This window comes from Orcinus orca, chromosome 5 (genome assembly GCF_937001465.1).
Source record: "Orcinus orca chromosome 5, mOrcOrc1.1, whole genome shotgun sequence".
Lineage (NCBI taxonomy): Eukaryota > Metazoa > Chordata > Mammalia > Artiodactyla > Delphinidae > Orcinus > Orcinus orca.
In genome coordinates, this window is record NC_064563.1 from 48827562 (window position 1) to 48851108 (window position 23547).

At 32.4% G+C, this 23547-nt stretch overlaps 1 protein-coding gene across 1 annotated transcript in view; it reads right to left on the minus strand.

Annotated features, from left to right (window-relative positions):
• Positions 1-460: 460 nt before the first annotated feature.
• SI (sucrase-isomaltase) overlaps positions 461-23547 on the minus strand; it is a 100398-nt gene continuing 77311 nt past the window's right edge. Inside the window, exons 38-48 of the mRNA XM_004283436.3 lie at positions 17869-18002; positions 16525-16559; positions 16320-16436; positions 13699-13847; positions 11808-11892; positions 11668-11724; positions 10939-11063; positions 8159-8247; positions 4272-4321; positions 3870-4034; positions 461-863 (exon numbers count right to left, since the gene is read on the minus strand). Coding sequence (XP_004283484.1) covers positions 795-863; positions 3870-4034; positions 4272-4321; positions 8159-8247; positions 10939-11063; positions 11668-11724; positions 11808-11892; positions 13699-13847; positions 16320-16436; positions 16525-16559; positions 17869-18002 — 1075 coding nt within the window. The 3' untranslated portion in view covers positions 461-794. The remainder of the gene's footprint in view (positions 864-3869; positions 4035-4271; positions 4322-8158; positions 8248-10938; positions 11064-11667; positions 11725-11807; positions 11893-13698; positions 13848-16319; positions 16437-16524; positions 16560-17868; positions 18003-23547) is intronic.

Here is a 23547-nt window from a genome sequence, read left to right on the forward strand (position 1 = left end):
GTACATACACAGTCATGCATGTGGAGCCCTCATTAATGGAATTAGTGTCAGAAGAAGTGACATCAGAGAGCTTGCATCCTTTCTCTTTGTTTTGTGCCATGTGAGGACACAAGGAGAATTTGGCTGTCCGTAAAGCAGAAAGAGGGACCTCACCAGCCACCAAATCTGCAGGTACCCTGATCTCAAACTTCCCAGGCTCCACAACTGTGAGAAATATATATTTATTGTTTAAGCCATTCATTCTATGGTAAATTGTTATAGCAACCCAAACCAAGACAATTTTCTTTTGGAAAATTTTTTAAAATGTACACTGTATGTACTTATATATATTTTATTTTCTCTTTTCTAATTAAATGTACACACTAAGAAATAATTAAATCTGATGACAATTATTGGTACATAACTCAAATCTACTAAACACTGAAGAAAATATATAAAATTACATAAAACTTTTGCTTAATTTAAAAATCACCTATTTTAATTATATCTTAATTACACACACATATATATTTAGTAACTAGTCTACAGTTTTAGCTGATACTTAGCAAGAGTAACTAGAACAATTAAATTCTTCTAAATAGTTAAAACATTGAATCAAAGCCACATTAATATTATAAAATCAGTATTAATATTGTACACTGTGCAATAACTTTAGATAGATGTTATGAAAATCACATTTTACACAATATAAGAAATAAATGAAGAGGGTAAATAATTAGGGTGAATAAGTAAATATGGTGAAACTTAAATCCAGATGTTAATTTCTCTTTGACAGCTGGGACTGATGGTGATCTTCATGACCAGTTGATTTCTATTGGCTCATCTAGAGTAACGTTATTCTGTCTTAGATCAATGTTTAATATCTAAAAAAAAAATAAAATGGTAATTAATTGCTTAACCAGAACCATTTTTTTAACAAAAACTAATTCCATAAATAAATGCTCTATTAGTAAACAGGTATAGCTTGTTTTTCTTTTCCATTTTGATTAATTTTTTTTCCAGAGAGTTCACAACCATTTCAGTAATAGTCTCACCCAACCCACCCATTATACAGATGATGAAAATAAGTCTCAGAGGGGGAGAATGGTTGTCAAAATACAACTAAAAACTGAGACTATTAACCAATTATCTTATTTCTACTACTTTACTCTTTCTCCATGACTCCTAAATATGCAGTTATTCTTAACTGCACTACATAGATCTCTATGCATTCTGCCCTCAAATATTATCCAGTCATCTAGAGACAAAACTTAGATTTTAGAAATATGTTTTCCTTTACATCAATCTTAAAGGGCTTTAACATGCTGAATTTATTGCCAATGATTTCATTGTGCATGTTACTTTCTTTCACTGGAGAGAATCTCTGTCAGACCATATAGGGACTAAGTATGGAGGTGACCAATTAAGCCACTGTACTCAATCATCTGTAATCTTTTTATAATATGTCGATTTCATTAGATTTTTCCATTGCTCCAATAGACTCACATGACTCTCAGTGCCTTAGCTCAGAAAGTTGAATTCAGTCATCAAATATGCAAGAGAAGAAGAAAACCAACATTTCTTTACTGCTAAACAAATACCAAACACTCACTGGGGAATTTATAAAATTTATTCTTCACTAAAGCACAGCGTATTAGGATTTATTTCCCATGCTTCATAATAGAAGAGTTTGAAAGGTAAATAATTTTTTTTAGTATCTGTTAGGTTTGAAACTGATCCATCTTACACCAAAACCTAACTTAGTTCCTTTATATCAAAAGTGAAAAACAAGCAGTACCTCACATAGATTTTAATACCTGTACAGATGGCAACTAGCCATAATTGCTGCTAGGAAAGTGTTTTAAAAATTGTATTGATAGAGCAATTAAATGTTCTTTGCATATAATTTCTACACTCATGGAAAGCACAACCAAAATAGAGAAAGAATTTGACTACTCCCTCCTTTTCCCTTATATCTATAAAAACTCAGAAAACAGTAGATGCTCATAAATATTTGTTTTATTTAAATATACTTAGAAGGGACTACTCCTTTGTTAGTAAAGTTAATATCTTCTTTTGGAATCATTGAGATAATGAACTATGTAAAAATTTATTCTTAATATTTAAAATTCTTTGTGAATGTGTTTGAAAGCAGTGGAATGAACTGTTCTTTATAAGTGGTGTTTTTTATGCCAAGTATTTGGTCGAAATTATCTTGAAATAATACTTGATATGTTAAAATATCTTATTTGACCTTGTTCAGCTGACTGTATTTAGTTTACTTTTATAGTAAAAATTGTGAGCTTTATTTTTCACCATTGTTGTAGTAAATAAGAACAAGAAAAAATGTAAGGAAAACCAGTGTTCTTTATCTCATTGAACATTGGGCTGTTCAGAAAAACTGATTTCTAATTATGATTGATAATCATTGACTATTTATTCCTGAGGAATTAATTTTCCTTTTTAAAGATTCCGTTTCTTAGTTTGCCATATAAGACCACTGGACTAAATCATTGATTCCCTTACTTTGGAATTTTATAAACAGGTGAAATTTTAAAAGAAGAAAAATGGGGGTGAGGTGGTGGGTTATCAACTTTAATTTTACCATGGAGGGTCATTAAATATATAAAACTCTAATTTTCCAACCTTGATAGAATTTAAAGAAATAGAAGTATTTTAATGCCAAAGTAGTAATTAAGAAATAGTTGCATATTAAAGGTGAAATTCTGATTGCCTACAGAACAGCAATAAGAATAGGATAGATGCTAAATTTCAATTGGAAGAAATGGCTTCTCAGGTGCTGTTCAACTCTTACATCTTGTACAATTTATGAAAACCTAAAATTATGCCCAAGATACAGTTACTATATTTTTAAGTTGTAGTCAGACAAACAACTAGCTATTTTGTAAGTTAAATTCATCCAAAGTGTTTAGTTGATAAAAAGCTAGTTGTTTTTATTCAACTTTAAACACAAACAGGTATGTGTACACACAGTCAAAGTTTTAGCAGTGCAGATGTAGCCTTAAACTTGGATCAAAGACTTTAAACAGTTAGCTGGCTTCTAGAATATATGTTCTTTGAAATCTACTTTCACAGAATTTAAGACTGGAAGGAGTTTAAGAGGTTGTTTACTTGCATATTCTTACTTAACTGTAAGGAAAAAGAAGTCCTGAAATTATTTATTCAACATAAAAAGCTCGTTACTAGCAGCAAAGGGATTTTAATATAAGAATCCTGACTCCTTTGTGTAAATCATATGCTCACACAGCTCTATGTCAAATTATTCATAGATGCTAATAGACAGTTCTATTAATTTTGCAAGGATTTTCAAGTATATTTTATCTAAGATATATTAAATGTTCAAATGTGAACATTTTGGTTTTGAAAGGTATTAGCTTTTTTTTTTTTTTTTGCAGTACACTGGCCTCTTACTGTTGTGGCCTCTCCCGTTGCGGAGCACAGGCTCCGGACACGCAGGCTCAGCGGCCATGGCTCACGGGCCCAGCCGCTCCGCAGCATGTGGGATCCTCCAGGACCGGGGCACGAACCCGTGTCCCCTGCATCAGCAGGCGGACTCTCAACCACCACGCCACCAGGGAAGCCCCAAGTATTAGGTTTTGAGGGATGAAAATGATTTAAAGATTTAATGCAAATTTAACTTCGCTTTGATTACATCAGAACAATTATAAAATAGATGCCCTTAGGTTGATTTATATGTTACCAAGGATGATAATATGGAAATAGATATGGATGTTTAATGAAAATAAATAAACAAGGAAGCAATAGTTGACCCATAATTATGTTTCTTTAGGGCTAAGAAATACAAGACATTCATGTAGACGTTTTGAATAGCTCCATTTAAAAAGGAAACGTCTTCTTACATCACTTACCTCCAGGTCTGCGTTTTCAAAGTTAACAGACTCTTTATTTCCATTATATATGAGATTAACCTCACTAACAGGAGTCTTTTCTTTCCCCCATATATGGATGTATCCAAGCCGCATTTCATTTTTGCTTATGTAACTATTTTTCAGTATAGTGCTTGTTAAGATGGTCTATAAAGACAAAGAAAAAGAAATTAAACCCTTCATCTAGCAAAAGCAATTAAATCTTTAAAAAGCATATATCTGTTAACCAAAATGTATCTCATAGTATTGCAAATTGTTTATTCATGTATTTGAAAAGAGGTATGTTATATAATATACACAAAATACGTAAATATAAAATACAGCATACAACTTCAAATATTATTTAACACAATTGCAAATAAATGATCTGTAGTGACTACATACCTTGTTTAAATTAAATTGTACAAAGAAATATAGGTCTCTTTCATAGGTGTCTATAGAGAAAAAAAAAAGAGTGATGTATTTATATTTCCAAAGAAGAGCAATAGTAAATACTAGTACTGTATATTTTGCTTTTCTTTCGCAGTAAAAGGGTACCAAATACCATCAATGTATATTTAATCTTCTCTAAGTTTATATATCTTATTTGAACACAGTCCAAGGAGCACTGAAATATGAAGGATGAGTCACCAGAGAGGGTACTAGATGGATGGGTAAGTTGGTGTGTGCCTGTTTGTATGTAGGAGAGTAACACTAAAGCAGTGGCACATGTAAAATCACCTTCACACAGCTCTGGGAGGGTTGAAGAAGTGTAAGAATAAAGAGAATTGGGTGTGAGAGTCGTGGACACCTACTGGCCACCTCAGTGACTGACAATAAAATAATATTATAAAGAAAAGAGAACATGATGGTAACATCCTAGTGTCATTTGAGAAAAATATTCAATTGTGAGAGATTATTTCAGGTCAGCTGAAATCAAACTGATAAAACACAGGCTTTATACCCAGCTCTTTAAATAAGATGTAATCTTGCCAAATTTAAAATCAGTTTAAAAAATAATCTTAGAACTAAAATTTATTATTTAGTATTTGTTATTCTAAGTACTTTATCACAATGCTGTAAGAGACATGTATTATTATTACTCTCACTGTATAAAAGAGGAAAAGAAAAAAATACATGGCCAAAAGTGAAACAACTAATTATTATCAAGTCTAGACTTATGTCCAGTTTTCTCTGACTTATATGATTGTGTCATATGTAAAACCAAACAAACGTGTAAGACAAAAAGGCAAAAGTAGAGTCAAATGCATCACTAAAACAAGTATTAGGATAACACTGAAAAAGCAACAAATTTTAATTCTCTTTTCCACTTATGCATGCCAGCATTATATTCATTAATTCTCGGAAAAAAATTGCTTAATTTGAGACTAATTGTGCCTATATTAAAATTAAATGATATTCTGCCCCAAACTTTCTCTGTGTATATTAATGTATACATCGCTTATTTAATATACATTTTGAGGCAAAATTTTTAGTCTTAATTTTAAATATATAATTATAGCTTAAGTTTTTAAGAGCAATTTTAAAAGTACAAATCAATGAGAGAAAACAAAAGTGAAGCTATTAAGAGGATATGAACGGTTTTGCTGTTTTGCTGTTTTCAATGAATAAGAGAAAGATACCACATATGAACTTAGTCCAGAGTGGACATATGTCTATTTCACTAAGATGAGTAGGACAAATTAATATTTTACTAAGCTACAATTTCATTAGCTAGAACAGTCAAAATTTACTTAATGTATACACATTTCAAAATGTTTATTTTGCTTTATTTTTTTTTGAGAAAAAATATGTCTACAAATAATAGTGATTGGGACAGAGTAAAGGGAGCAAGTAGGTGATTAAATAGTTAATTCCAGTAGGTGATTGTAAGTAAAGGAAAAAAACCTGTAAGTTAGTGATCACTCAAGAGAGTAGGTTTGCTTAACCACAAAATCAAGCAGGCTTGCTTAGCAACAAAACCATACAGCATAAGCATGAGACATGCCCCAAAACAATAAAACAATGGTGGAATGAGACCCACATCCTGCCCAGTGAGGTCAGTAAGTTAATGATTCCTAGGACATGCTTTTCTGACCACACTAAAACAAAAATATAAGGAAAAGGTGACATTATACTGAAACCTGAGATGATTTACCATATTTTAGTATATGTTACCGCCTTTTTGCTCATTTCCATTGTGCCATGACAGTCCCGGTTTGACCATGTAGGGACCAGAAAACTTCCCAGCCCCATGAAGGAAGCTTGACATCTATTCAAGAATGAGGAAGAAGGTGGTCTTCTCCCCCTCCCCATTTTTCCTTTGATTATAAAACTGTAGCCCACTAAGTTCTCTGCGTGGCACCCTCTTGCCTGCCTGCTTGTAAACCTCACAAGCATCCTATTCTAATGAATCATTTCTTATCTATCACTTTGCCTCTCGTTTAATACTTTCTGTGCTGAGACATAAAGAACTGGAGCTCCTTGGAGCCCACCAAGACGTATTTCTAAGATTTCAATAGTATTCCGTAAATTTTAAAAGTACTTAAAAGAGGAAATCGTTTAGATATCATCTAGTTTATCGAGTAGATTGGCAAGCTTGCTGTGAGAGAAGACTTCTTTGGAGATTCTGATCTAATAAATCCAGAGACTCCGAGCATTTGTTATGTATTGTTTTTGCTGTTCACTCAAGGAATTTCAGGGGATTAGTTGAGATCTTTATACTTAATTATAACAAATATACTGAGATTGTGAAATAGAACCAAAAAAGTAGATGTAATGGGCCAGAACAATTTTGTATGCTTTCATGAAGAGAACAGAGAGAAATATATGAATTATGTTCAGTTACTTTCCAGTGATAAAACAAAAAATCTGCCATGAAACTTCCATAGGGTAAAGGTTATACCAAGTTCTTTCATCTGCTATCTTAGTTTGATAGAAAGAGCTGGAAAAAAAAAATTCTAAGAGAAGCTTTGTCCCCATTACTGTTAAAACGGATTAACTAATTTGTTAGAGAGTAAGATTCAAATATCCCAAGACAAGCATGCAAATTATGTATAACTCAACTTTGCATCCCTGGGAAATTGTAGGCAAATTCAAAGTGCCTCTTGCCGGGCCCAGTGAGGCAGAAAGGTTGCAAACTTTTTAGAACCTCCCTTAATGTATTAATGAAGTTCAGGGCTCTGAAAACTTATGATTTTAACTAATAGCAGTTGAGTTCTTCACCTTCTAAATCACAAAATACTAGGAAGAGGTAATTTTATTTTTGAGTCTTGCTTATTATCATATGATTCTTATATCACTTTCTGATATGCTTTACTCACTAATAAATTCCTATTTATTATGTTTGCAGAATATTAACTATGATTTACCTGAAAAGATGAAAGATGTCTTTGCTATTAATGAAAAATCTCTCATCTATGGATAATTTATTTAAATTGCAGTGAACTGCCCTATAGCTCCACACAGATGTTAGTTTTTAAGACAAAGATTTGTGTCAAGAGAATGCTCAGAAGTCCCATCTAGCAGAGCTGGCACTACTAATGGCAGTCAGTAAACCTAATCCTCTAACAGTGTTTATTTAACAGCATAATAATGACCTGGGGGCATTTTACTCAAAGGCAGATTCCTGGGCCTCTCCCCGATTAATGGAATTTAGATGGGTCCCAGAATATGCATTCTTTACAAACTATCCCAGGTAGCAGAGCACGCACTGCTAAAAGTTTAGTAGTTCAGTCTGATTTTGAGGAGTAGCCATGGAGTAAACAAAGATTTAAGTTTAAATCTTTAAGCTTTTCATGTAAAAAACTGCTGAATATTAAAACAAAAACAAAACAAAAGCTATAGCCATAAAGCACAGAGAACAAGTTTGAGTTTTGTTTCTGAACTCTCATGTTTTAGAGGCATCCTTTGTGCATCAATATGTGCACATGGGAACATGGATTTTCAGCTCAGTTGACCTCACACATACTGAGTGCCTATTATGTGAACAGCACTGGGCTAACTTCTGGGACTACAAAGATGATCAATATATCAGCCCTGCCCGCACAAAACTCTTAGTCATCTAGACACTGATCACAGGGATTAAATATATTTAGGATAAGAAGAAAGTCTTTAAATATGTAGAAGTCTATTTTTTAAGTTGATTCAACTATTTATTAAACTATTTTAGCTTTGAATAATATTATTGGCTTTTTATTCGGCTTCCAAAGTACAATAATAGGTAACAAAAAAGTAATGTGAGATAATATGTATGTTACCAGTTATATTTATCTCCTAAATGGAACACTTACCTATAGTCTCTCCATCATCCCAAAAGAGAGATCCTTGTGCCATCTGATTATCATCTGCAGCAACAATAAGCTTCATGTAATTTTTTCGACTATAAGAAAGAAATACAATTTTACCAAGGTTTATAGAGTAGCATATTTCTTGTTATGATATGACATCCACGTAAGTGCCCAAAGGAACACAGACTGTTTTAGGCAAAGAAAATAAAAGGATTTTCCTTTTTTAATGAGTTAATGGAAATTATATAAACCATAAAATCCTTCATATTTAATAGAAAATATCATGCATTTCTTTTTTTTTTTTTGCGGTACGTGGGCCTCCCACTGCTGCGGCCTCTCCTGTCGCAGAGCACAGGCTCTGGACGCGCAGGCCCAGTGGCCATGGCTCATGGGCCCAGCCGCTCTGTGGCATGTGGGATCTTCCCAGACTGGGGCATGAACCCACGTCCCCTGCATCGGCAGGCGGACCCTCAACCACTGCGCCACCAGGGAAGCCCGTATCATGCATTTCTTTGACATCAAGGATTCACCTACTGTAACAAATCAGAAGTGGCCTCATTTATAGTTAAAACCATATTAAGTTTATTGATATATTTATTTATTCTTCTCTCTGATAATACTGTCATTGACCATTAAACATAAAGCTGTTTCAATAGCATGTTTTAATCTCATATGACTTAAGCTTTCCTCACATTTACATATATAAATCACTTGATTATCATTGGCAATTGTTAATAAGAATGTGAAGAGTAGCCAGAATTGCAAGTCTTTTCCTTGGATTGGACAGTGCTTCCGAAGCTTGTGCCTACAATAGGCCTATCTATGAACTAAATATCTGCTTCCATGCTCAGTATGCAAACTTGGTTTGACAGCCTCATATTGCTATGGAAGGATTTCTCAGACAAATTATGCTTAGCTATCTGCCTTTTCCAATCACAAGTGTTGAAGGTTATACTGCTATGGAAGTCTTCTAAAATATCTAGAGTTCAAATCTCCACAGCAACTTTATATTTTCCATGTACAGATATTGGCATGTCTTAACATGCATGTATATATGCATTTCAATTCATAGTCACTGAGGTAAAAGATAAGTAGATCTTATTAGAAATATTAAAATCTGGTTTAATGCACAATTTCCTAACGTACTTAAAATAAGATTAAAAGAGTTTCACAAATTTCATTCTACCTTGTATATACAGTTGACCAATGAACAATGTGTATCCAAGTATCCACAGTTCCTCTGCATCCACAGATTCAACCAACCATGGACTGAGTAGTACTGTACTATTTACTATTGAAAAAGATCCATGTAAAAGTGGACCCATGTGATTCAAACTCATGCTGTTCAAAGGTCCATGGTATACCTAAACCCAATATCTTATTTACTTTACCCACCTACACACACACACACACACACACACACACACACACACACCCAGAACACCCAGAATGGCCTCTCTACTTGTCTCTCATAAGGATTCCTCAAGGCACAACTTATGAATGGTCTCCTCCATGAAACTCTCATTTCTCAGGTATAATCATTTTTCTCCTCTTCAACTGACATCAGGGTAAAATATTGATAGAAATGGATCTGGGTAGCTCCAGAAGCTAGAAAGAGTCTACTCATGCCAACTGGGGCCGTCAGCATGTAGATCACCACAAGAGTGGGTACAGCCTGAGATGAGAAGAGGAACAGAACTGAGTCCCCTAGAATCTGAATGTTTAAGCCAGGAATTTAGTCAGGGGAAATAGACTCTATGACTGGTCTCAGAAATTTGCTCTTACATCAGTCACAGGAGACAGAATGGACCCATGATCCGTGGAAATAGGACATGTTGTTGACTGTGAAGGAGAGAGTATCACATAAGGGGTCTTAGCAGATGATCAGTTATAAATGGTAATGGATAGAAAATCTGAGTTACCTTTCATTGTTAAATGGGACAAGGTTGCTACAAATAGGTCTGGTTCTTCTGCAGACAGCAGAGGACGTAAATAGAGTGAAGGAGTAGTGATCTTGTCAATGGATATCTACATTTCATAGACTAAAGTGGGTCTGGGTATGTGTCACAGGACTGATGGAGGTAGAAAAGGGGGAGCGGAAAAGATGGAAGGAAAGAGAAGCCCTCTGAGCCATGTTTGCTTAAAGCTCACAGAAAAGTTCACTTAAAAAACATATTTTCATAAAGTAAATAATATTTCTTTCCAAATAGACTCAGAAAAAAATGATGAGGTCTCACGTGAGACTGGCATTTAAAATACAAGACATCCGTTTATCAATACCTTTGCATGTTTACACAGAGGACATTAAGTTTCCACTGGTATTTTGGTTGGGGAAACATTCTATCATGTTGGAGGACAATTTTCCATGAGTTTCTCAAGTTTCTACATATTTTGCATACAGAAGCAATGACAGTTTTTCTGCCTTCAAAGCAAAGAATGGATGCTTTTGCTTACAGCCTATTATAAAAGATTGAGTTTCCAAAGTGTTGCCTTCCTTAGCTGTGACATAAGCCTCCTGGGTGGGCAGTATCCACCTGGGCCACTTGATGTCACCCATATGAGACTTGGGGGACAGGGGCAACTGAAGCAAACATGAAACTCATATTTCTTGCTATGCCAAGAGTAAGAAAGACCTTTGTCTCAGACCCAGAATCCATGAAACTGTGGCAGGCTAACCTGTAAGCTTGGAAGTAGGATAAAATCTCAGACCTTTCCCGGTTCTTGACAATTCTAGCATGCTCTCTCTCAAAATCTAATCTGAGTTCTGTGAACACTTCACTTACCTGTAAAATGTGTTTTGAGCAGCCTCTTGACAAGGTAGAATATAACCACCACGGACATGTAGATTTATTTCATATAAAGGAGCTGCAAATGTATGAAATTTTTCTCTGACACCAATATCTTTGCCCTGGAAATGACAGCGTTGGACAAAAGAACAAACCAATAAGAAGCAGAATCACCAGCAATATTGGTACTTGAGGGGGCACATTTATAGAATCAAATAATATACTTTTTAATTTAAAAAATAATAAAACCACAAACATTTATTCAGGAACTCATGTTGTTAAAGCATGTACTTATTCCTTAGTTTATTGATAGCTTTGAAAGTAATTTACCACCGCTTGTTTTTGTGGTGCTCACATGAAGAAAATATATGGGTTTTTGATGGGTCACAAAAGTTATTCCTGATTTGTCATATACATTATTCTTTAAAGGACTGTATTACTTTTAATGATCTTTCTGCATACCTAATAAAGGGCAATGACCTTTTTGTGTATACTGTATAATTTCCACGTTTATTTGATAAAATAAATCAATGACTACATAAAAAACTATGGCAGAATAAATTAACTCTTTCACTGTTTGTTAATTTGATTCTGATATAATTAGCAAGAAATATCTTGCTCTTTTTAAGTGGAAAGGAAAACAAGTACGTTGTTAATAAAAAGGCTATAACTAAGTTGTTACCCATTTCTGTTTAGTCAATCCCCCAGAATTCCTTAACTACTTACTGTATGGTAATCAAACCACCGAGCATTAGGGACATAGCCTTCTACAGTGTCAGCGTACTGGAATTTAAAGATATAGTCATCAAAAACATATAAACCATGGAAAAATTATTTTGTGAACAAAAATATGTTGTAGGACTTACAGCTTCCAATACAGGGGTAACCATAAATGCTGGACCCCACAGGAACTGTTTGAATATATCCCAGGTTGGCTTTTCATTAAAGAACCTGGACAAAATATTTACAAAATTAAATCAAAGAAATTTATCTCTTCTGAATACCATAAAATAATTATTAAAATCACATTTTGCAGTATGGACTTTTGTGGATTGAAATGAAAATCAAAACATAAAAAATCAAAAACAATTTTATCACTTGGAATTCAGTGTGCAGTGTACAATACTTTATAAGAAAATCTAGACCATGACTAAACCTTCCAACAAAGCACAGAGTTGCCATGGATGTGTAAGACCGAGTGAGAAATCTCCTTTGAAGAGAACTCACATAAATTCAAATATTAACTTTGTCTAGTAGAAGATCAACAAACCAGGAAGCAAGAATTATAAACACTCTGGAAGAAAAGTGTGAGACAAGTGTGTTTTAAGAATCTTAATTTGGTAACTTTAAAAAGAGTTTGCACATCCTATGTAAATTAAGCTCACTGAATAGTGAATTTATAAATCCTTAAAGGTTCTTCCATTTGTTAATATTTTTCTGAGTTTGAGATATAAATGGCTGAAAAAACAAAATCTGCTTTTTATAGTTTGAGAATTGCAACTATTAAATGTCCACATTTTTTCTTTAATTGAAATGGAAGTATACATTTTTAATTTTTGTTCTTTTGTTTGTGTTTTGTTTTACTCTAAACTGAGATTAATGCTAAATTGGACTGCTGGGTTCTTCCTCTATGTACTTCCTATGGGAACAAAAACCCAGAAGTTCTCAGCAGGACAAGAGTCTGCATAGTTAATAATAATGTTTCTGGCTGGGGACTCAGACCAGTGCTGATACTCCAGCTCTTCTGGAAAGTTAATAGGGAGAAGACAAAGAGGAAAATTCTAGAAATAAAAGAGGAAAGAGTTTAATAAAATGTTACCAGAAATAAAGAAGGGATTACGGTAATAAATTACTAGAGGATAATTTGAATCTAGGAAGTATTTTTTTTCCCTTGTTTTTGGAAAGTTGGATATTTTATTATTAGAACAGAAGGCATATTGATCTACTTATTATTTTGGTAATTTTATCTTGGCTACTACTGTTTAATTTGAGTAAATATTCGCTGTTTATTTTTTACTGATTTATCAATAGTGAAATCTAACAAATCACCCCAATCAATTACTCTGGTAATATAGGGCACACAAGAAGCTAAGTATATCATGATTATTTCAACGGTTTTTTTGTATTTATGGTTGAATGTGTGTGGGGTTTTTTTTGTAACATCCGTAAGAAATTGCTTGTATTTGCCTTAAAAATAGAACAGGCTAAAATTTTTGCAACTATACTCCATAGAATAGAATTTCAATATTTGGTCATATATCAGTTTGAGCTTCAAGGAGTAAATCCAAAACAATTGTCACAGAGAATGGTAGAACTGTTCTAGGGTACCCAATTAGAACACCTCTAGGAGGAGTTGGATGGTCTTCTTAGTCAGGCATTTGTATATGGTGGATTTACTTAACTGCTGTAAACTTCAATTAAGTCAACGATAATTTAGAGATATTACTTATTTCCAAGACCTTTTGTAAACACTCAATGTAATAAGGTATGTAAATTCTCTCAAAAAATACCTGGTATACAATAGTTATTCCTAAGAATTATTACTTTTTAAAAACTGTGTTTCATTTTTAATGGCATATATTAGTATGTTTATTAGTAGATTTATTTATGTAAATGCTTATTAACCCAAAATGTACACTTAAATAACAATGAAAAAGTTTTCAATTTAAAATGTTTTATATGGCAGTATAACTGATTACTAAGTAAATTAAATGAAAGCTATCTCTCTCTGTGATAGGAAAAGAAAATTGTGCTTACTCATGCAAAAGGGGTCTGATAACAGTGCCACCATGAGCATGAATTTCATGCATCTGTGTATAGAAATAGGGCAATAAAGTGTATCTAATATTTAGAATATTCCTTGACATTTCAGAAAAAGTTGCATTCCAGGAAGCAGGATCTTGTCTCTGAAACAAAGCAAAATGAAAGTGTCATAAGGTGTTGTCCTTGTTTAAATCATAATTTTCAAATACATATTTGAAGAATAAAAAATAAGGCATAATTTAATTCATTGTCATGTGCTACATCACAAAAACCTTATGGAATAGTTATTTCTATCTCATACAGTGGAAAGAGAAAGCATAACTAATATTTTAATAAGAAAATGCAAATTAAGTCCATGGCTTGATTTCATTTAGGTGAACATATGTAAAGAGCAGTTCACATTTGAATAGGTGACAAACACATTGTCAACTGTGGTGATGCTCAGTGTAGGGTGAAAAGTCTAGGAGAGAAACAGAATGCTATATATAAGTGCATTGAAATAAACAGACATGCAGAGCCCATCATGGTGACCCTGCACATTGTGTGTTCTCATGAGAAATGAGTAAGTTATGGTACTAAAGAATTAATAGTATAGGAGGAAGAGGGGATCTAATTAATGTTGGATAAGAAAAAAGAACATGCCCATGTCTGCTCTGGAATATACTCTCCAGGTAAAAAGACTAAAATTGACACTGGAAAGATAAAAGCTTCTAAAAAATGTTATTGCACTTAGTGGCTAAAAAAAATAATAAGGAGAGTGATTAGTATTTTACATTTTAATTTATACCAAGGGAAAAAACAAGGCTGCTACATAACTCCAGGGGGCAACACTTGCAATGTTTTCTTGTTGTTATCAATAGGAGCAGAGCCCTTAAGAGTGGTATCGTATCTATGAAGATTCCAACTTTTCTAGATTTAAGTAGTAAGAATGTTTGAATGATGACCCATTGCTATCACTGGTACATGTAGTGTTAGAATAGGCAAAACCTTGAAAGTGCAATGGTCCAAGAAATATTAAGCAATATATCAATATGATCCTACTGTTACTAGATTCAAAGTCAAGTTAGAAAAGGCAAAGATCATATCTATTGCATACTGACTTTGTTGATGTTATTTCAGTTTTAACATGATGAAACACAAGCATTTAATTCTAAACCATACATTCCTAAATTCAATTATATTACCTCATAATTAAACTTAAGTTGAGTTCTGTAGATTTTTATTCAGAAGTACTTCGTCAGTCTTTCCCTCTCCCATTTCATCTTCTCAAAAGCTCCAGCCACATTCACATCTTGGAGTCTTTCACTTGTTCCCCAGAACTGGAATTCTCCCACATATATGTAAATTTGTTGCTTTCCTCAACTCAAGTCTCTGCTCTAATGCTAATGTCACTTCATCCAAGAGGACTACCTTGAGAATCCCTTCTAAACCAGAACACCCACAAATCTCTATCATTTTAGCTTACTCTAGTTTTCCCTCATACGATTTATTTGTACCTGCTGTTTTATATATATATATACATATATATATATATATATAAAAATAATTGTCTATTATCTGTTATCTCTATCATTCCTGCATTATATAAAGTATTAGGGCAGGGATTTTGTAAATATTAAATAATAGATTTTCAATGAATTCTTGTTGAATGAATCCCTGTTCAGGATTTTATTGATTCATGCCTTACTCTCCCAACAATACAGCTTTCTGAATTTCATTACTGACATAAAGTTTTCCTGCTAAAATATTCCTATGCCATCAAGTTGTCTCTATTGCCCAACTTTCAAATTTTTCCAAAATGTGGTCCCATACTGCCTTCTAACTTTGTATAGATTTTCATTTTTATTTTTCATTTTCTAATATAAATTTTCCCTTCTATTCTGACAAAAAATTTCTCAGGGTGACATGAAGAATTCAAAACTCATGATGAGCTCTACCATTCGGTTACTATGGCTGGAACCCATCCTTAAAAGACCAGCTCTGTCTACAATTCTTCCATGAGGTGCATTTTGATAATTTATCTTTCTTCTATATGTCTTCACTGAAAGTATAACAAAATTTAGCACTTACTTATATATTGCTTGCAATTGTTTATACTTTTTCATAATTTTTATTATTGTCTCCAAAAGTTCTTCCAGTTTAGTAAAGTATATAGTAAAGTAAACAGTGTCACCACTCAGAAATTAGTTTCCATGATTCCCTTTTCCTTTTATTTTTTTCTGTTTCTCAACTCATTTTTAAAACATTTGCTTTTTAAATCTGCCCATTTCGGGCATTGATTTTAAATGGCTTTTCTAATTATTTAGTTTGAAACTGATTTTTTTTTTATCGTTCTGTCCAGGTTTGGAATAATTTCCAGAAGGAATTTTTTTTTCTGGCTAATTCAAAATTATATAGAACAGCAGTAAGTATGCCAGCTAACCAAGTCCTGAACCCCAAAGTATAAAGAAAACCCAAGTCAGAAACTTCTCAGAGTGATGGGCTCAGATGCCGTCAGTAAATGTAAAGAGATTCAAAACATTCATCTGGAAATCAGCCAGGAAGGGTGAATTCTATTCAAAAACGTTTAAGGTTAGTGGGGCAAAGGAATGAGAGTAAATGCAGTAATTACATACTCCAGTAAATGCAGTGTTGTGATTTCTTGCATTTGGATAAAATGCTCCAAGTTGCATCCAGCGGGCACAGAGCTGATATTCCGAATTGTTGAAGAAACCACAGATATCTGCTCCAGTCTAAAATACAGTTATATTTAATTAATTTTTAATAGTTTGTTTCTTAATATTAACAAGTGATGAAGATAAAAGGAATAGAGCTACTTACATATGACATTCCAAACAAACTAAATTCCATCATACCTAAAAAAATTAGGAAAAAAAATTATAGAAGGCCACTATTTCATATATTTTGACATTTGTTTTTTTTCTATTTATGAAGATGTTCTATTTCTAATACTGACCTCTAATTCAATGAAACATTTTTCAGGTTATTGATATATTTTTCTATCATTTCTTCCCATGAAATTTATGTATTTTTTACTTTATAATGTAAATGACATTTATAAAAATAAGACACTCTAATAATGCCTCCTTGACACTTTCAAGATGACACATTTAGATCATAAAACTGTTAACGAACACATTATAGTATGAGAAGAAAGCGTTAGTGGTTCCTTTTTTTAAAAAATAAATTTATTTATTTATTTATTTTTTATTTATGGCTGCATTGGGTCTTCGTTGCTGCGTGCAGGCTTTCTCTAGCTGCGGCGAGCAGGGGCTACTGTTCCTTGTGGTGCGTGGGCTTCTCATTGCAGTGGCTTCTCTTGTTGCGGAGCATGGGTTCTAGGCACTCGGGCTTCAGTAGTTGAGGCTCGTAGGCTCTAGAGTGCAGGCTCAGTAGTTATGGAGCACAGGCTTAGTTGCTCCGTGTCATCTGGGATCTTCCCGGGCCAGGGCTCAAACCCGTGTCCCCTGCATTGGCAGACGGATTCTTAACCACTGCACCACCAGGGAAGTCTTCCTTGGTTTTATTTTTAAAATAAAATGCTGTCTCTGTAATTATTTAACCATAGGTCTCATTATATGAAACAAATTGAATTATCCTTATTAGCTAAAAATCTCCTGAGGAATGATCATTTCAATAAAATAGAAAGCATGTGAATTCCCAGCTCTTCTTTTAAAGGAATATTTCTAAACATTGATTGTTTTCCTTGAATCCTAATATAAATAGTAAAGAATTTTTATGTTTAGATATGAAACAGAAAAATATTCTCTTTAAAATAATATTTCATTTACTCTTTATCCAACTGTTGTCAGAAAACTTTCAAAATTTGGTTTGAGATGTTTCATACTTTAGCATCTATGAGTGATTCTTATTCCCTAGAATCTAGAATTTCTAGGCATTTCTATTCTTAGCTCTATATGTTATCCTTCCCATATCTTGCCCTTTCATAAAAGGAAACTGAGACCAAAAGGGATGAAATTATTTTCTCAAAATAAACTAGATCCTGCTTTCTGGCCCATTGCCTTTTCATTATGCTGCTTGTCATAAAATATGATGCCAAAAGCACATTTCAGAGAAGGACTTACAAAGTATATGAACTAGCAAAAGTGAATACCTAATAGAAGATTTAAAAGAATAATGATAAAGATGGTGACTCTCACATACCAATGATAGATTTGTCCAAATTGTCCCATTTTGCATAGCTGTCTCCAAGCCAGTGTCCTACCCATCTTCCAGCCGTAGGATATGTGGAACGAGAAATAACAATTCCTCTTTTGCCAGTTGCCTTCTGCAATGCACTAATATAGATGGAGAGGATCTATGAGTTTTTATATGAGGTATTTTCTTTGGATATTTCTACTTAGGACCACTTCATTAAAGAAAAAAACTATCCAATTTATGGTGTCTATGCTGTCTCTTATTACGACTAGCTCTTTATAAGTGAATCTTTGCTCATTATACTATAAAATCCTTACAAGCATGAAGGACATCTTTTTTCCTTCCAACATTTTCCAGAGTGACATGTCTAAGTGGCCCTTTCTTTATTGGTTCAGTGAATACAAGTCAACTATTGATATTATCAAATCAACTAATTATATTGAAAGTTTTTGAATGAACACATTTTATTCTACTTAAATGTGTTCTCTTATAAAGATTTAGGCTCCATTAATTGCTCCAACCCTTCTTATTTATAATTTGTCAACATTTAATCTTCATATTACTCTGCAGAGAATATTTGCTATAATACTCCCTGTTTTAGGGAGTATTCATATATATATATATATTAATTGGAAAGAAAATGTTTATTTTTATATTACTTAAAATAATTTGTATATGAACAAGGACTAGAGAACTATATCAGGAGGAAATATTTCAAATACTTAATTAGGCAGATTTGTAACCCATTACCATGTTATAAACTGTATCTAATCATTTCCTTGTTAAAGATGGACCACAGTAATTGTACTGATTTGTTTATACATAAAGCTTCTTAAATGACACCTTTGAGATTCTTGAGGTTAAGGACTGACTTAATCTTCTTTATATTCCCTACACCTAAGACGTATAATAGTAGCTTAAGAAACTTTTGAATTCATGAATATCTCAAAATTACAGGAAACCGAAAATATTTTAAACAGATATATGATGATATATTGAACCATCTGTTGATAATAGAAACAATATTGTATTTGCTAACTTAAAATTTCCTACTTGTATGTCTCTCTTTAAAAAAATCATATAAGAAAACGATCTTCACTGCTTCATTTTTTATAACAAATATAAAGGATCTAGTCAATTGAGAATCAGTAATATATTTAACATATGTCACATGTATTTGCAGACATTTAACAAGAAATGAATGTATATTTATATAGGGAATGGAAGAACTGATGATCAGTTTAGAAATCTTCATGGAAACTTGTATCTTAAGTTTAGTTAATTGGTAAAGAAAATTCATTTTATTTAATTGATATAAAAATTATTTACAAGGATAGAGTTGTCCCAAATCTTTAATGTTTCCACATAGAAGAAATACATATTCTTGAAGGTTCTTTTCTTCTGCCTTATGTCTTACTTTTGCAAAAAGTCTTTACTGAGGCTTTAAGTTAATAACCAAATATATGCCTTTTTAGATTTCTGATTGAGAAGAATTCTGCATAAAATATTTTCATAACAATTTTCTCTTAAGGGAAATCTAACCTCTTGCATTAGAAAAATCTCCTTTGTAACCCTTCACAGAATAGTTCTTATTTGGGAAATCACTTGCCACCACTAAAACTATAATTTAAAATTACATAGCTATAAATATTTTGTAGACATTTCCATCATGCTTCAACTTTACAGATGGTTAATCACAATGAACTTAATTTAATTTTAAGAAACACTTTTCAACCATAATACAGTTTGTTCTCTGTTACAAGTTGATTTGGAAAATTTAGCTTATAAAAAGAATTTCAATATTGTGTTACAGAAACATTTTTATTACATGTTTATAATTGTCTACATGAGCAGTTTTTGAAAAGTATTAGAAAAGTTATAAAAATATCTTACGTTATTGGGAAAAAAAGTCCTTCTAAAGGAAAACAATGATTTTTAGAAAACTGTACATGTAGATTACAAATGTGAGTTATGTGAAAGGAGAATATTGAACTGAAAAAAAATTAAATAGTTTAAAGCCCTAACAATAAATAAATATCTTTATTTTTGTCATGGTTTCTAAAGATAATAATTTCAAAATGATTAAGTTGACTACTGTTTTTAATTACTGATGAAATCAATTGGTAAATATACCCCCAATACTGCTGTCTCTGACTGGGTGATATTAAATTATTTTAGAATACTGACCGTAATGCTCAGAAAAGAGAAAGTTATACAGGATTGTTTCTCTCAATGTTTATTTAAAAAATCTCTTTGAAAACTAAAGACTTTTTTTGAATTATATTTTTAGAAAGCAAAAAATTTAGTATTATATACTTACTATCCATTAGAAATAGTAACTTGCCAGTTTCACAACTCAAAGAGACTCACCATTAGATCAGAAAATGTAATTTCAGTTTTAGTTTTAGAGTTGGATAACAAGTTTTTGTAAGCTGAAATATTTCCATTGTTTCTGAGTGTATAAGTAAAACTTAAATTTGAGATTTCTTTAGTGAGAAGAATGTGAAAGTCTAAACCATGGAAATGGTTTTATGGATTCAGATCTCAATCTTTTTTAAACATTGATACCAGCTATATCAATGTTCAACTCAGCCATATTAATCAGAAAGTAATATCTAAGAGACACGTATTCCATATTTTTTCAAGTTACTAACAGTTAATTAAGAGAAAGTTACAGCTATAACCAAGAAAACTTCCAAATTATATATGACCTGTATAGTGTTTTTCTTTTTTTAATCTATACCGGTCTTATTTTTTGTTAAAAAAATTGCAAGAAGAGGTCACTTCCTATAGTACACAATTCTCCCAAAAAAAAAGCCCCTCTTATTTTTCAGGTTAGATTCACTAAACATCGAAAAGCAACATAATTTTCCAAGTTGCTAAATAACCCAGTCTCTAGGAATATCTGAGAAAAGAACTTATATTTATTAACATTTTTATTTCATTCTAAATTAAGATTACAAAAATCTTGGGCATTTACTTAAAAATTGTATACTTAACACAACCTGAACTTCCAAAGGGAGTCAAAGATTTTGATTTTTCTATTTTCTCTCTAATGAAAAATATGTAGTACTCTTAAAAGTCATTCAAGGTATTGTTGAAGATAAAAATATGGAATATATAGCTGTATAATCCTTGGATAATTATCTGAGATTTAAACACACAATTTGAAATTTTAAAAATATATTTCTCCCTATATCTGAAGCATAGGCTTTATTTCAGTACAATATTGAATTTTAAATAAGACAAAGATCAATTGAAGACTGAAAACTTTTTGTATGGGATTTATACATGAAACTTCTTCATTTGCCACTGATCTCCAAGGTTTTTTCTATGAAACTGTTTGCAGTCTTTCAAGCTGATTATTTACCTCCTATTTCTGCATCCACTCATTCTGTTCTTTCCTTGTTTCAGTTGTTTGTTTCATGTTAAGTGAAGAGCACAATAACAAGAACTAGGTGAATGTCAAATGTGTGCCAATTTTGAAAACAGAAAATGAGTCACAGAAAGGAACAATAAAATGGTACAGTCTGAGTAACTTAAGAAGTAAATTACACTCTTAATCCTTTCAGTTTTCTCAAATGATAAAAAGTCTTTACTCTCCATTATTTGCTTAAACATAATTTATTTATAGCATCCTTTTACATTTGTCAAGGTCTTAAACGTATAATGACTATATTTAATCTCTAAAATATCTGAAGGAGAGTTCAACAATTTTTTTTCTCATATAACTGAAAAAAATAAATAGTAAGAAAGTATTTAAAAGATATAAAAAGTCTATAGCTATGCATAAATTGGGCTTTTTAACTCAACATTTAAAATTTATTAATCTGTTTAACTTAAACAACAAATGTGGTTAAATTTTACTGAAAAATTTTATGGACAGGAGCAAAATTAACATTATTAAAGGGATGTTCTTTGGAAGATTGTACTGATATCTTCTTCATAATGTTATTTAAGAGTTAAAAATGGGTCTTAAACATCTCTAAACACCTTTGTATATCAACTATTTAGAAATTTACCTACTTTTGCCTTGAACTTATTTATATAATTTTGATAGTTGTGGTGAGATAAAAATTGATTCACTTACATTTACTAAACATCCTACAGTGTGTCAGGAACCATGCTAGATTCTGTAATGTGCTCCAGAAGTTCAATTTACTGCCCTCTATGAAAACAATATTTTCTTCCAATTTTCCTTAAAGTACATACTTTCATCTCAAGATGCATAAGTTTTGCCAAAGAGTTCATCACTCACTTCTCAATATTTTTGTTATGTTTAATATCTATAGCTTTATGGTAAAGTGAGGTTAGCTGAGGATAATTGTGCTCCAATATTATGCTCCAGTAGGGTTAACTAAAGAAGCATTTGTCCCAATAAAAAGGCATTATTGAAGACCAGTTTGTTTACTCTTTTTTTTATATTACAATATATTTATTACGAATTTTTTCAAGTTGACATTGTCAGTGTTTCTCCAAAGTAGTTTCTCTTTATACACAACTTTGAATTACTGCATAATAGAATTTATAATCTTGAAGAGCCTCTATTTTGATGTTATTGTCAAACAACACAAAATTCTAGCACAAGACAAGGGAATTCATCCTCACCTCAGATCCTTATTTCCCAGGAACCAGCATTGTTTTATTTCCACTTAGCCAAATATATTTTAATTGATTATTATTCTTCTCTCCATGGAGATTTTAAATTCATTGGCATTGTCTAGTAACATACTGACACATTCATTAAATCCTAGAAGTGTGCCAACCATATCCTTGTCACAGATCGACAAAGAGCAAATCTATGATTCTTATCCAGAGATCCCAATTGTAGAAGCTATAATGCACTTATTATGGTTTAGGTGGCCATAGATATCCTAGAAATAGCTTATGACAAATTTCATTTACTTTCTTTGCCTTGGTGAAATGTAGTTTCCTTCCTTTACTCCCTAGCATATTTCTTTTTTTTCTTCAAGATCAGTTCAAATGATAACTTTTCTTTTGATGTCACTTCTATTTTCCTGATAGAGTTAGCTGAGCACTCTCCTTGTTTCTCATAACACTATTGTAGTATCTATCACATTACACAGATTTTGTTTTTTTGTCAGTTTGTTTACTCTTTTTTTTTTTAACATCTTTTTTGGAGTAAAATTGCTTTACAATGTTGTGTTAGTTTCTGCTGTATAACAAAGTGAATCAGCTATATGCATACATATATCCCCATATCCCCTCCCTCTTGTGTCTCCTTCCCACCCTCTGTATCCCACCCCTTTAGGCAGTCACAAAGAACCAAGCTGATCTCCCTGTGCTATGCAGCTGCTTCCAACTAGCTATCTATTGTACATTTGGTAGTGCATATATGTCAATGCTACTCTCTCACTTTGTTCCAGCTTGCCCTTCCCTTTCCCTGTGTCCTCTAGTCCATTCTCTGCATCTTTGTTCCTGTCCTGCTGACATTCCTTAGTCTTTCTGTATGTTCTTAGTGCCCTTACATTGGGATTTGGTCAACAAATCTGTAGTCATTCATTCATGTAATAATATCTTAAATAATTCACATATTCTAGGTTGAAAAAGAATTTGGTGCTAGAAATAAGATAAGCATGTTTCACTAAGTGAGGAAATATTACCCATACCCTTTACTCCAAAATGCTTTTCATTCTTTTTCCAACTTCCGTCATATATTAGAAC